This window comes from Melanostigma gelatinosum (assembly GCF_949748355.1).
Source record: "Melanostigma gelatinosum genome assembly, chromosome: 12".
In the NCBI taxonomy this organism is placed as follows: domain Eukaryota; kingdom Metazoa; phylum Chordata; class Actinopteri; order Perciformes; family Zoarcidae; genus Melanostigma; species Melanostigma gelatinosum.
The window spans coordinates 5,222,915-5,236,990 of record NC_136645.1 but is presented as its reverse complement, the minus strand read 5'-3'; the positions used below and the strand labels follow the sequence as shown (position 1 = coordinate 5,236,990).

Genomic DNA, 14,076 nt, shown 5'->3' with positions numbered 1-14,076 from the left:
ACCGTCTTTTACATTTACATTCTTCTCGATTGGATGAGTGCAAAAATAAGGTGTAAACAGATCGTACGGAACGATGGCGGGAGAGGAATGATTCAATTTAAAGACAGAGTTTCGTTTACTGCAGATAACTGTTATGCATTCACGGCACTGTAAGTCACTTTGGATGAAAGCGTTGATACGACGTCATTCATTTGTGATCGGAGAATCTCCACCCGTTTCTGTGTGAGTGAGTGCGAGTTTAAGCCCGGACGGCGAGACAAAAAGTCAGGTCTTAAAACACGGCATCTCTTCAGCGTGAGCTGAATTAACTCACGAGTACATTCGTTTTATGTGTGGTGTCTTCCAGACATGGGGCCAAACGGCACCTGCATGTTCATGCGGTTTCCTTAAAGCCTTCAGCTCAAAGACTGGAACACTCTATGGAACACTCTAGCTCCATGAAATGTGACAAAAACACCGTTTTATTGACACGCTGCACTTCGTCTCATTAAACGGTAAGACTGACGTCAGACGAAGACAGAAACCAACAACACATTTGTTTCTTAAAACTTTCTGACTTCCTGTCTGTGGTTCTCAGCTCCGAGCCCATTGGTTCCTACATCTTTAAAAGCACCTGTTTTCACTTTCGATGGAGCTCTCGAGTCTTTGTGCTAAGCTAGGCTAACACATAGTGGACGCACAGAGATGAGACCCATATCCGTCTTGGCATCTGACTCTGGCAAAGACGGCAAACCTTCCCAAAAAGGTTTCCTTTAAAGAAAGGAGGAATGTTCTACTGAACAAAACGAGCGTAACGATTGGGTGCGATTGGCTACATAGGACCTCGACTGCCAGAACAAAACAAATCACAATAAAGTATTTACAAATCAACATATCTGACTTTTCTCTCCATGTACAAGTATCAGACAGTATCTGAATTGGTCCTTGTGCAGTGAACCCCACCCATTCGCCGTTTGAAACCTTTTCAAAACAAAAGCCATGAAGGAAATGCAGTTTATTTGACCCAGGTCCGGTGTCATCAAACTCCTGTCTGTGCTTCACAAACCAAATAATGGGGGGTCTTGATGGCTACGTACAAGATATGACGTGGAACGCCTGAGGCTAAAGCTCAAAGCTCCCAGGGAAAACAAGTCAAACACGTTTGACAGAAGACATGGCAATAAAGACCTTCATGGATCTCGTCTTGCATCGTAGTATTGTAGGTATGAAGGTTGTACTGGCAGCTTCCAACTTATTTTCAAACTGTATGTTTCCACTTGAGCATCCCAGAGAGCCTAAACTGTGACAGGATCCATGGAGCCGGCTCCCGCACAGTGGATGATTCCAACCTGTGGCCACGCAAGCTGAGTAAGCATGAAATGCTCCACGGCCTTGGAAGTAACTCGACTGGAGGTTATAGCTGTAGGTTGTGAGCTAGCCGACATGCTAACATTGGCAGATTATATTAGAAGACACCGTTTAATCGAATGCATCGTCCAAACTGTCTCCAGACGCAGCAGCTCCTTTGCTACGGCCCCATGTGCTGCGTCAGCGCTTTCATTTGGCCTCAAAAGCACAGACAGAGATCAGACAACTGGACTGAGGGGCAGTTTGTTTTTGTTGTGGGACGTAAAGGTTCAACCAGAGGAGAGGACGCGTCAGCAACAACACCGAGAACTAGTCCTCCTCATTCCACCGTCTTCAAAATTCAGTAAATAAAAACTCAGGAGATGAATACAAAAGCATATTTTTACCTGAAATGTCTCTAAAATACAGAGGACAGGATTCAGAATGTAGGTGTCACTGAAGACTAATTAATTAATTAATACTGCAATAAATACTGTGATTTGTGCGGACAAATAAGACAAAAAAAATCTCGAAACTGTTATTAATTTATATGTTTGAATGCTGAAAGTTTACCCACACTCAAAAAGCCCTCAGTGTAACACTTCACAAAGGTCTGTTTCAGCATCATAATCTATGGAAAAGTACAAAAATATTCAACAACACAGTGCTGGGAATACAATATCTTCACAATATAGTACTATGTACTTGAATACAATGTGATGTCAATGTGGTCATGCAGTAATTATAGTTATTGCATTACCCTGTTACGCAGTAATAGTTACTGATATGTGTATGTTTTATGTATTCTCTCGTAAGTGTAATCTTATTTCTTATTTTCTATGGTTCATAAAAAAATACTTTTACTTTACAAACTGTGTCATTTAGGAGAAGCAATTGTACATTTAATGTAATATATGCTAAATGATGTTTACATCATACTAAAATAAAGTATGAAATGGAAAATGTTTTTTATGATCGTTGTCAATCATATCGATTACATTTGGAATAAAAATGCTTAAAACTATTTTTTTCTGTTTTGTTTTTTTATCCTTATATCTATTACTAATAAAGTTTCCCCATTTTCAACATCCTGTACAATGTATGCAGTAAATCCCTTCCATTTAGTCTAAAGGTCTATTTTTAAACAGTTCAATGTCAAAATAATATTTTTAAAACGACTATCGCCAGGTTAGATTTCAGCCCAAACAAGAAAAGGTTTATTAAGAATTAAGACCCGTCTGCACCCTTCTAGTTAAATAGGAGCATCAGTCCAGAATTAATTACATTCAGTGTATTGTTTTAAAGGTGCACCGTTACATAACCTGTCATCAGTTATATTCGTTTCATCCTCTGCAATATTACACACAAACCTCTTTGAACTGGAACCTCTTCACATTCTGTTGAACTAAAAATCTGTCCAGATGTGACACACAACTGCTCCAGAGAAGCTGGATGTGAACGTGACCGTTCTGTACTTTTCCATAGGTTACCACGCTGGAATAATGAAATGAGGTTTTACCCGCCGACCGCCCCCTCTCCCCCGGTGATCCTCTACAGTTCTACGCCTCGTACCCGGCCGACCGGCGCCGCTGGTGGTTCCAGATGTCGTCTCTGTGTTCGGGTCGGCAGAACAGCCGGGACGACTGGGCCAGACGCTCTCGGTGCTCCCGCTCGCGGTCTCGCTCCCCGCCGCCCGCCTTGGAGAACAGAGGACGGCCGCCGAACTGCGAGGAGGAGTGGCTTCTGTTGTCATGGAGGCCAGACGAGGACAGCTGACCCCCCGCTGACCTGGAAACGTCACATAAGAACAAATGAAGACAGGAAGTGGGGAATGTCAACAAGACGAAGTTACAAAAGAGCTCTGAATGGGTGTCTGCATCACTATTATTCATTTTATTTGATGTCTTGAATGAATGCATGTTTCCGTCCACTACTGTTACGTGAATAGTGGGCGATGGGAAGAGCTAATTCAGGCATAAATTCTACAGAAGACAGCGCATGAAAACATGATGAATATGTTTACAACGCTCTGTCTCGTCTATAAATACAGTCCAACGTTCAGTTTCAAGATGGGAGGAAATTCTGCATTTGGGAGCGCTAATGGGAGCTACAACAAAAAACAGAGATTATGGATTTAAATCCAGCAACAACAAAAAAAACAAGCACTTTTTGGATCAAACTGAAGTAAAATAAAAAGCAGGTGTTCATGATGCACAGGTGACGGACACACTTTCATACTTTCAGCAGCGCACAGACCGGTTAAGTGTCACATGTTCAGCGATGAAGAAGAAGTCCTCATGAAGGATTTAGCAGCCGCTCTGTCACCTTTTGGCTTCGATTCAGACCAACAGCAGCAGCAGCAGCAGCTGATCTGCACTGTTAGAGGATGAATCCTGCTGAGCAATCAGCCTTTTTACAGCCGAGTGTGACGACTAAACTCCCTTTTTCTTGTCTTTCAGCAGGTCACTTCAAAAACGTGAGAGAAGAATACAAATCCTGCAGAGAAATGTCTTGTGTGAAGCCAATACTGGTGATGGATGAATCTAAAACAAACCACCTAGAGACCCTAAAATACATTTATAATCCTAAATTTGTCCCATAAAACGGTTGAACTCAGCTCAGTATTATGAGATGAGTTTATTGCAGGTGACTTATGTTCCAGTTACAGGTTGTACAACATCATACGAGCCAACGTGGAGGTACAAACCTGCTTTTAGTGATTCTGTGAGGTCCATTATCGGTTGGCTGCTGGTACTGAAACACAAGCAGAAATTAGCTATTACATTTAGGATTAATTCAGTGAGTGTTTGTGCTCATGACTGAAGAACTCTGCAGCGGCGGAAGAAGTATTCATGAGCATTCAAATATTAAGTGTAAAGCATCATGACGTGGGAATCCTTCGGTGCAGTACTTCAGTAGACCTTGTTGTACCTTGTAGTGGCTGCACTGCTGCGGGCTGCCGTTGACCTGGTAATACTCCACCAGCCTCTCGGCCAGAGCGATGCGTCTCAGCAGATTCTCGATGAAGCGCTGGATTCGAACTTTCCCGCACGTCTCCTGTCGAGCCGCCGCTTCCAGGAACTTCTGGATGGTTATCACCTCCCTGGGAAACAGAAATAAGAAGTATAGCACTTGAGCACTTGGGTCCAGTGAGTAAAAGAGAAAACAAGGCCACTGAAACATGGCAGTAAGTAATCTCCTTATTCTCCGTTTACCTCTCTCGACGCTCCAGCTCGTTCTCCGAGGCGTTGAGCTGCTCCCTCAGCGCGGCGATCACCATCACGGCCACGTCCACCTGCCGGCTCAGTGACCTCTCCCTGTCGGCCACTTCCTGCCTCTCCTGGGCCAGGTGCTGCGAGTGAGCGCGCTCACACAGGAGCTCCGTGTCGGTCTGGGCGAGCTCCGTGCTCACCACGGCCAGCCGGCGCTGCATGGTGCTGTCGGCCGCCCGCAGGATCCGGGCCAGTCGTCGGCGCACTGCGGCCGAGGCCGCTGCCGTCTCCAAACCGGAGTAGGAGTTCTGCTCTGGTGGCGACAGTGAAGGAGACGAGTTACTGCGGCTGATTACTGATCTCTGAACCACCTCCTGAACTACGTTTGAGGTGTCCCCAAGTACAATTTCAGTGGCATTGGCCTTCCACACAGAGACTTCTGTGTCCACTGACATCGATGGACCTACTTCTTCTGATTGCATGTGTAAGAAATTTGAGTAAAAAAACTGTAGTTAGTAGATATAATAAAAGTGTCTAATAATTCATAATTAATAATTCATAGTTAGTCATAATCATAAGGGTTTTGAGAATGCATAATTAAGATAAACATAAGCATGAAACTTCTGCCAAGTTGCAAAAGTATAACTTTTATTTTGAAGGATTATTATAGAAGGGTTTAAAACGTAACTGACAGTCATTGAATGTGATATTAAACTCAGAGCCAGACAGTAGAATACACTCCTGGAAGGTAGCCAATAGCAATTGAGATAGACGGAGGAGGAGGTGTTTCGAACAGATGTGGGAGGATTAATTTAAAAGACTTTTTCCTCGCTCTCTCTCTCACCTGGATGCTCCCGGACGACAGATGTGTTTTCACCGGAGGAGCCGAGCGAGGTTTTTTGCAAATGGGGTTTTATTGTTTTAATATGTCATAGGAGTGTACACTCCAATGTATAACTGTAATCGTGCTTACATCAGTGGAATTAAATTCCTTATAATTGTAAACCAGTTTTGGTAGCATTATTGGTGCAGCGTGTCGACGGCACAAGGAAGCCGGCCTCATGGCTGGCTCGGCCTCCCCTTTGTTATGAGGTAAAAATAAAACCCTGACAAATTTGGCGAACCCCAGATGGGACAGTCTTACCGGCCTCGCTGTGTGTGCGGAAGGCGGCGGTAGTCAAGCAGACAATCCCGGGCCCACAATATCGGTAAGCAGAGCCGTTTCATGAAATCTGTGAGTTAGTTTCTAGATCTTAGGGGAATCTCTGCTTGGCTAAGCGCTGCTAACGGCTAGCGCTGCGTTGCCGGTGGCCATGTTCCACGAGGGAGGCCATGTTCCACTGAGGTAAGTACGATTTGCTGTCTGAAGTATGATGAACTTAAGGGATTAGTCAAGAGTATAAGGATCCTAAGAATTAATTAAAGACGGACAGCGCTGTGTAAGTAATTAAATCATCACATTTGTACCAAGCAGTTGATTAGCTAGAGCGGACTAGCTTAGCACTGCTCTGAGATCCTCCGGCTCTGGGGTGCATGGCTGGGTTTGTGCTGACAACTGTTTTAAAGCAGGTATGTGACTTGGCGGACTGAAATATCTTGGCATTCCGACTTAGGGGTGCGAGCCTTTGTTGTGTGGCCCAAGAATCTTCGGGCTTTGAGCATACGCTGCTTAGTGAGCTAGGCTAGCGGGAGTTAGCTTCTGAGGCTGTGACTTCAGGAAAGACACACTCGCTTGTTTTGGCTGTGAATGTATAATTAGAGGGTCGTGTGGATGATTCGGAAGACGTAGAATAAAGACTTTTGGCGGTACTAGGCGGACTGGGTGAGTGGTTTTGGCGTTGGCAGTGAATAACTCGCGTTTCATATACGTAACAGTGAACCCGGGTCTGGAGAAGCTAAAAGCCTGTTAACGGAGGTTTAAGGGAAAAAAACCGGACGATAAGTCCGATAATACGTGTGACTAGTCTGTGTTTTAGCAGCGTGGAAATACGTTTGAAATAATGACTAAATAAGTCCAATAATACGTGTGACTAGTCTGTGTTTTAGCAGCGTGGAAATACGTTTAAAATGATTGATATTGCATGACCGCGCTGTGGGGAGCTAACGCTAGCTACGTGTAGCTCCGGCGTTGCGGTACGCTGTATGTAAAATAAGTGCTTATAAAATAAAATAACGGCTGGATTGAGAGAGGAGACAGAAGGCGTATGAGTGGAATTAAAGTGTGGGATTTTGGTGATACTGGTGTGTGCGTACGCTGTATTAGAAGCTCCGTTTTTTTTCGTTAGCATTGCGGTTAGCATATCTGTACAAAAAAGCCGGTTTCATGACAACTTCCGGTTTGGCGCAGAACAACTTCCGGTTCGGCGCAGACGGCAAGGCAAGTTTATTTATATAGCACATTTCAAAGTGCTTCACATAAAACCATTAAAAGCATCAGAACATAAGGCAAAAGAAAAGGAGATTTAAAAACAATTAAACAGAAGAAGGACTAACTGCAGGTAACCGTAAAGAAGTGTTTAGAATCTGAATTTTCAGAGATTCATTGTCTAAGAGCTGTGAGCTCATATCCTGACCTTAGTTTTAATTAAGCATTATAACTTTAGTCGTTGACTTTGGTTTTAGTTCAGCATTTTAACAAAGATTAATGGTTTCAGTTGTGTTTCTTCAATTCTTGAACTTAATTGTGACTCAGTATTGTGCAGACCAGAGTGTAAGTGCAGTTCAACAGTTTGACTTACATTGGTATTTCTGATTGAATATCTTTGAACACAGTTATTGATTTTTAAAGTTGAATTTAATATTTAATTGATTAATTATTCATTGTTTTTTAATTTCATTTTACTTCCAATTTTAAACCTTTCGAATTCTGATTTGGAACTGGATTGTGATTGTGATTCTGATTTAGATGTTGAGTTTGATTTCGGAATTCTAGCTTCAATTTTGGATTCGAGATTCCTTCACATATCCAGTATTGACTAATTTTGGTACATTTACTAATTTACACAGTTCCTAAGAATCAATTTTGACACGGACGGCGCAACATATTTGAGAGATCGTTGACCTCTCTTACACTACAGACGTATGCTAACATTTACTGCTGAACTTTTGGCAGTTCTGTGTTTGTTTCAGTCAAGGTGCGTGGTTGAGCGGATCCCAGTTTTGGAGTCAACGGCCACACGCCATACAGCACAGAGGGTGAGTTGACTTTGATTCAGGTGATGACAAGCGTGCACATTTAATACACACATTTGAATACTCCTAGGCTGCATAATGTTTACATTAAAGAAGCAGAGTAAGGAAGTAGGAGCACTGGTAAGAAGACTAAAATGTGAAGTAAGAGAAGTAGAATGCATCAGAAAAGATTTGCAACAGCAGATAGAGGAAAGACGAGCAGAAAGTAAAGAAGACGAGGATATAAAGAGCATGCAGCGGCGGCTGCTGAAACTTCAAATAGCAGAGGTCGACAGAGAATTAAATAGAAAAGTTCAGGCCAAGAAACAGATGATAGCAGCAGAAGCCCAGCAGCAACAAAATCCAGCAGTACCAGCCCCCACGGTGGTGTACAATCAGCCCCCACCACGATGCAGAAGTGGTGCATCCAACAGAGGGAGAGGTAACGATAAAGGGGGGCGTGGGGGTCTTGTAAGTAAAGGAGTGTGCTACGTATGTGGGAGAGAAGGTCATTGGGTGAGGGATTGCCCTCATAAAAGAGCAGGCGGATATGGCCAACCAGGAAACAGAGAAAACCCTGACAGGTTTGGTGAGTGCTACGTATGTGGGAGATGGGGCCATTGGGCCCGAGACTGCCCAAGGCAAATGGGAAGAGGAAGACAGATCAGTGCAGCACCACAACATGCTCCGTTCCCACCACAACATCAGCAGCACCTACGACCAGGTCCAGCTGGACCTCCTCCCGTGAGACATCAACAGATGCCCAGGCTGTCACCAGGACCATGGGGGAGGTTCAGGGTATAGCCAAGATACATAGATGGTTGCCATGTGATCCCTTACAGCAGAGATATCGAGGTGAAGGGGGGATATGGTAAGGTGTCAAACATTTATGGTAAGGTGTCAAACATTTTTTGTAGAACCACATTTAGAATCGTTTTCAGTAAAGGTGCTACTCACAAATTTTGAGATTTAATAACGTCATGATAAACCACAACTAGACTTGCTAACTCTAGAAATTGAGAAATATACGGGAGCTCTAACTAACATGAGCCGAGTGTTGTTTTCTCAGGTGACAAACGCAGAAGCAGCAGCTGACGAAAGGAAGCAGGCTGATGTGTCACCAGGCAGTCTGGTGTGGATAAAAGTCCACAAACGCAGGTGGAGTGAACCAAGGTGAAAGGTAAACTGGAGCTACTTGACACCACCTCACTCACTGTGCAGCAGCGAAGGTAACGAGTGTGACACTCGCAGAGACAGGAGTGAACATCAGACAGGAAAATTTGAAGCCAAAGACACCTCAAAAGAGGGGTTAGACAGTACTGAAGATGACGTTTCCCCCCACAGTTTAAGCGAGGGCGTCCATTAGGAGACTCTAGGGTCAGTGGGTTATGGAAGTCTGTAATTATTTTATTCCTGAGTTCAGTAGCTTCCCTCTTAGTGTGGGGAATTAACCACAGACAGGAACCAGAACACATGCATGACTACATCAGGATTCGAAATTTAGCTTCAGTAACTAATCAAACCGATCTTAGACCACGTAGAGAGGCTTCTCTGACGACACTCACCTATGAAAATGTAACTCTCACTCTTATGTTCAAAGAAGGTACAACATCAACGGTCCAGTTCGACTTCTGTGAAGAAGTTTCCAGTCCCAAGTATGAACACGCCTACGGGTGGATGACCAAAACCGTGTGCATCATAACTGACGAGTGTGGGCCTGCCACACATAAGTATGGGAAGCTGTTATCATATTATGCCTGTGATGTGTACAAAGGGGATGGGTAGATGTAATCCTTTAAGACTTACCTAAATTGACTGACTGAGGACTTTACGTAATACAGGGAAAGGCTACTGATAGTCCTGCCCCACAAGGGCTCATTAGGATTATTGTTAAGCCTGTAAAAAGACCAGGTTCGACATACGACTGACGCAGAGAATGAGGTAAGGGGTGGAAACCGGAATGGCAGATGGGAATTTATGGTGGGTACAATATACGGCTTCAAGCCAGTAGTACAGATTGTATTGTGTGTTTAGGATCTAGACCCCTAGCAACACCAGTTCCTTCAAGATTCAGACTCCTAAGTCCTGAATTAGTTGTATTTTAACTCTGTTTACTGATGACACTTTGCCCCTCCAACACACTTGTCAGAGGCTGCACTGGCATTACCCACCTGTAGAATATAATACCCCACCTCTGTTCAAGGTTTCAGAGGGTCCATTTGATTGTATAGCCTCAGATACAGCTATGGGGCCCAATGTAGGTAGTATTATTGAAGCAAATTGTAGCAACAGTCACAACGCTAGCGACTATCTATATAACAGTGTGTTAAGACAGACAGCACCTAGAGCTGATTTATGGTGATGGTGTGGAGGAAGAACCATACATCCAATCCTGCCTAAAGATTGGACAGGTGCGTTGGTGCAACTTATATTGTCATTCTATATCTTGCCTGTCACTGATGCAACTTATGGAGAACTCATCTCTCCACGCCCACATGCTAACAGAAGATCCAAAAGAGATGCCGGGGGCCCGAAGGGGGCCTTTGATGACCAAGTGTACATAAGATGTCATAAGACTGCCAAGGGGGGTGTCTAATGACTTTCAAGCCAGAAATCAAATAGCAGCAGATTTAGAATCTGTTTTCTCTCAGAGGGTGATGATTAATAAAAATGTCGATTGGATCAACTACATTTACTATAACCAACAGCGTTTAGTAAACTTCACCAGTGACGCCATATCAGGACTGCATGCACAGCTGGCGAAGACTAGTTTAATGACCTTGCAGAACAGAATGGCATTAGAGATGATTTAGCAGAGAAAAGTGGCGTGTGCCAGATGTTTGGGTCTGCGTGCTGTACTTTCATTCCAAATAACACAGCTCCTGATGGATCGGTGACCAGGGCTCTGGAGGGACTGACAGCACTCAGCCAAGAGCTAGCAGACAACTCTGGTGTCACGAATCCGTTCACCGACTGGTTGGGAAGTATGCTTAGCCAGTGAAAACATACATTTTTGGCAATCGTAATTATTCTGTGTGCTGTCATCATAGACCGCCTAGTTGTCTGTGGATGGGGGTTCCCGTGCATCCGTGGACCTCTACAGGGGTTTATTGTTTCACCGATGAGCCAGACACCAGTCCAGGCAACCAGTTATGTGACGAGGATGAGGACGAATTGGAGCTTCTGATGGCCACAGTCTAGATGAGGCCACCAGAGGGACTTCACGAGCGGTTCCTGACCATCCTCTCGGAGATCCTGAAGGACCTGATAAAGGCCCAGATGGACTTCTAAAACATCCAGTGAGATGTTGGAAGTTTGGAAAATAGACGGATTGTTTTGGATGAGTATTTGGAGATTACATTTTTTTTGTTTAATTGGGTTATAAAGGGATTTTAGGGTGAAAAGATTAAGAAATGTAATTTTGTCACGTGTGAAAGAACAGTCAAGGCTTCTCAGTATGTGTTCTCTAGCCTACAGGCTGTATCCTGATCCTGCCAGCCCCAAGACGTGGAAGGCAGTGACTTCCAACGCACTCTATCTTGAAACGAACTGAACAGAAATACTTGAAATGATATCTGTGTGCATGCATTCTTTGCCTCGGTTTAGATAGATAGGGAGCCTTTCCCTGGATTGAGTAGGGGGGAGGTCTCCAGGGACATTTGCATAACTAACTACATTTGAGTAGCTAACTCACAGTGAACTGTGAGTTAGGGGGGAATTGTAAGAAATTTGAGTAAAAAAACTGTAGTTAGTAGATATAATAAAAGTGTCTAATAATTCATAATTAATAATTCATAGTTAGTCATAATCATAAGGGTTTTGAGAATGCATAATTAAGATAAACATAAGCATGAAACTTCTGCCAAGTTGCAAAAGTATAACTTTTATTTTGAAGGATTATTATAGAAGGGTTTAAAACGTAACTGACAGTCATTGAATGTGATATTAAACTCAGAGCCAGACAGTAGAATACACTCCTGGAAGGTAGCCAATAGCAATTGAGATAGACGGAGGAGGAGGTGTTTCGAACAGATGTGGGAGGATTAATTTAAAAGACTTTTTCCTCGCTCTCTCTCTCACCTGGATGCTCCCGGACGACAGATGTGTTTTCACCGGAGGAGCCGAGCGAGGTTTTTTGCAAATGGGGTTTTATTGTTTTAATATGTCATAGGAGTGTACACTCCAATGTATAACTGTAATCGTGCTTACATCAGTGGAATTAAATTCCTTATAATTGTAAACCAGTTTTGGTAGCATTATTGGTGCAGCGTGTCGACGGCACAAGGAAGCCGGCCTCATGGCTGGCTCGGCCTCCCCTTTGTTATGAGGTAAAAATAAAACCCTGACACATGCATTAACATTTCAACACATAGCTTGAAATCCTGCTTCATCACGATGAACTGCAGTGTCTCTGAAACAGCCACCGAACATTTCTGACATAACTATAACTGTGCTGCAAAAAGTAGAGTAAGAAAGTAAACCTGAACGCACCGACCAGGTCCAGGTCCAGGTCTGTTGGGGGGCCATGAGGAGCTGAAGGTGGGAACGGGAGGCGATGGTGGTTGAGGAGATGGTGGCATGTGTCTGATTTTTTTAAGGACATTTTGATATCCTCCTCGTTTCTACCTCCATCTCTTTCTTCACTTTCGTCGTCGTCATCCTCGTCTTCATCTTCTGTCCCAAATTCCTCTTCGTCCTCGTCCTCGTCATCGTCCTCCTCAGCCTGCGTCCCCACCCCGACACTCTGGGTGCGTCTCCTCACAGAGCTGTAGGAGCGGGGGTACCCGCTGTCTCTGCTGTCGCTGAGGGAGCGGACGTGAGGCGGCCGCCACGCACTCTGCTGCCCCCTGCGGGTCGGGAGGCTCATGTCGTGCCAGGGGATCGCCGCCGTCAACGGGTCGGGGAGTTTGCCGGTGATGCTGAAGCCGCCGGCGGTCACGTCCGGCGAGCGGTACGAGTGCCGGTACTCCAGGTGGGCGCGGAGCGAGGCCAGGCTGCGGAAGCGCTCCTGTTCGCCACAGCGGGGGCAGCGGAAGGGGAGGTCGCAGGAGGTGGCGGTGCTGCCACAGGGCTGGACGTTCCTCTCCAAGAGGAAGGAACCAGAACCTCTGGAACACAACTTCTGCTGCATCACTCCACACCTGGAGTATAGAGAAGACACTAATTACTCAGGGAAAATGTGGATGAATACCTTTGAGTTTGTCCCTGTTGTTCTGACAAAGAAGTCATTTGAACATTATGTTCTTGAGCTCTGGGAACTGACATTTTTCTGAAACGTTAAATCTAAAATGAACTGACATATAATTGCCAAATATATTGATGATTGTGTTCGTCATTCATCAAGCAAAGATGTATCACTTTCAACACAGTTACAGTGATAACCGTTAGTTAATATGCCATTCATGTTCATCACCAAAACAATATTTAAGTTAGAGAACAAATCAAACCAGAGCTGATTAAAAAGAGTAAAAACATAAAGTGTCACTGAAATTAGGAGGGATTCACTCAGCTGACAGAAACCTTTCGACACTGACTTTGTTATTCAGTGGAAACTGGAAGCTCAGCATCAACAAGTCGTGTTGCTTCATTTCAGATATTCCTCTAACGTCACCATAGACATAGAGGGTCAGTCTAGGTTAACGTTAACACGAGTGGAATTGGATAAATCAGTTTTAACCTCTTCAATCTCCCCACTGAGTAGGCTGCAGAGGGCCCAAAGGAAAAGGGAAAATACTTGAGGGTTAATCAAAACTTTATTTCAGACTCAGGGTCCAGATAAGACAGAACAATAAATCGAATACAATTACATAAAAAGGCACAATAAAAGCCTTACAAGGAGACAGATCTCCAGCTGAGACTGGTACCGTGTGGGACTAAACCTTATGTTTGGTAAAACCAAGATGATTTCATGTTCAGTCATTAAGCTGGTAAAATAAATGTATACATTAGATTTCTTAAAGACAGTTTGGACAAATTCAAAATTCCAAGTTCCAACATAACTCTCCCGGCATGCAACACTGTGGGCACAGTTATACCTTCAGCGTCCATTTAATAAATCCATCACACCATCTTTAGCATCATTAGCAGTTAGCATTAGCTACCTGGCTGCTTGCTCTGAGAGGCTAACGTTAGCTTGCTGGCTAACAGGAAACAATCGCAAGAATCATCCCGTTAATGTGCCGCTGTTGCACGTGCAACGGTAGATTTTTAAATAAACGTCTAACCGTTAGTGTCTGAAGGTGTCATGTCGCAGATGGAGACCGACATAAGCCCGCATGATGTCATTCATTCACGAGCCACACAGTGGACCAATGTTAAGTTATCAACGGATCAATAACACCACATCCGGTTGGCCCTTTCAGAATAA

General features: G+C 44.1%; 1 protein-coding gene across 1 annotated transcript; it reads right to left on the bottom strand.

Annotated features, from left to right (window-relative positions):
• Positions 1–2,885: 2,885 nt before the first annotated feature.
• Positions 2,886–13,970, bottom strand: znf365 (zinc finger protein 365; the record flags this gene model as incomplete). The annotated part of the gene is made up of 6 exons (XM_079280118.1): positions 13,934–13,970; positions 12,201–12,850; positions 4,542–4,851; positions 4,258–4,429; positions 4,034–4,080; positions 2,886–3,114 (listed from the first exon to the last, which is right to left on the bottom strand). The coding sequence occupies exons 2-6, from the start codon at positions 12,838–12,840 to the stop codon at positions 2,886–2,888; spliced, it is 1,398 nt and encodes a 465-aa protein (XP_079136244.1). The 5' UTR covers positions 12,841–12,850; positions 13,934–13,970.
• Between the last annotated feature and the right edge of the window lie 106 nt (positions 13,971–14,076).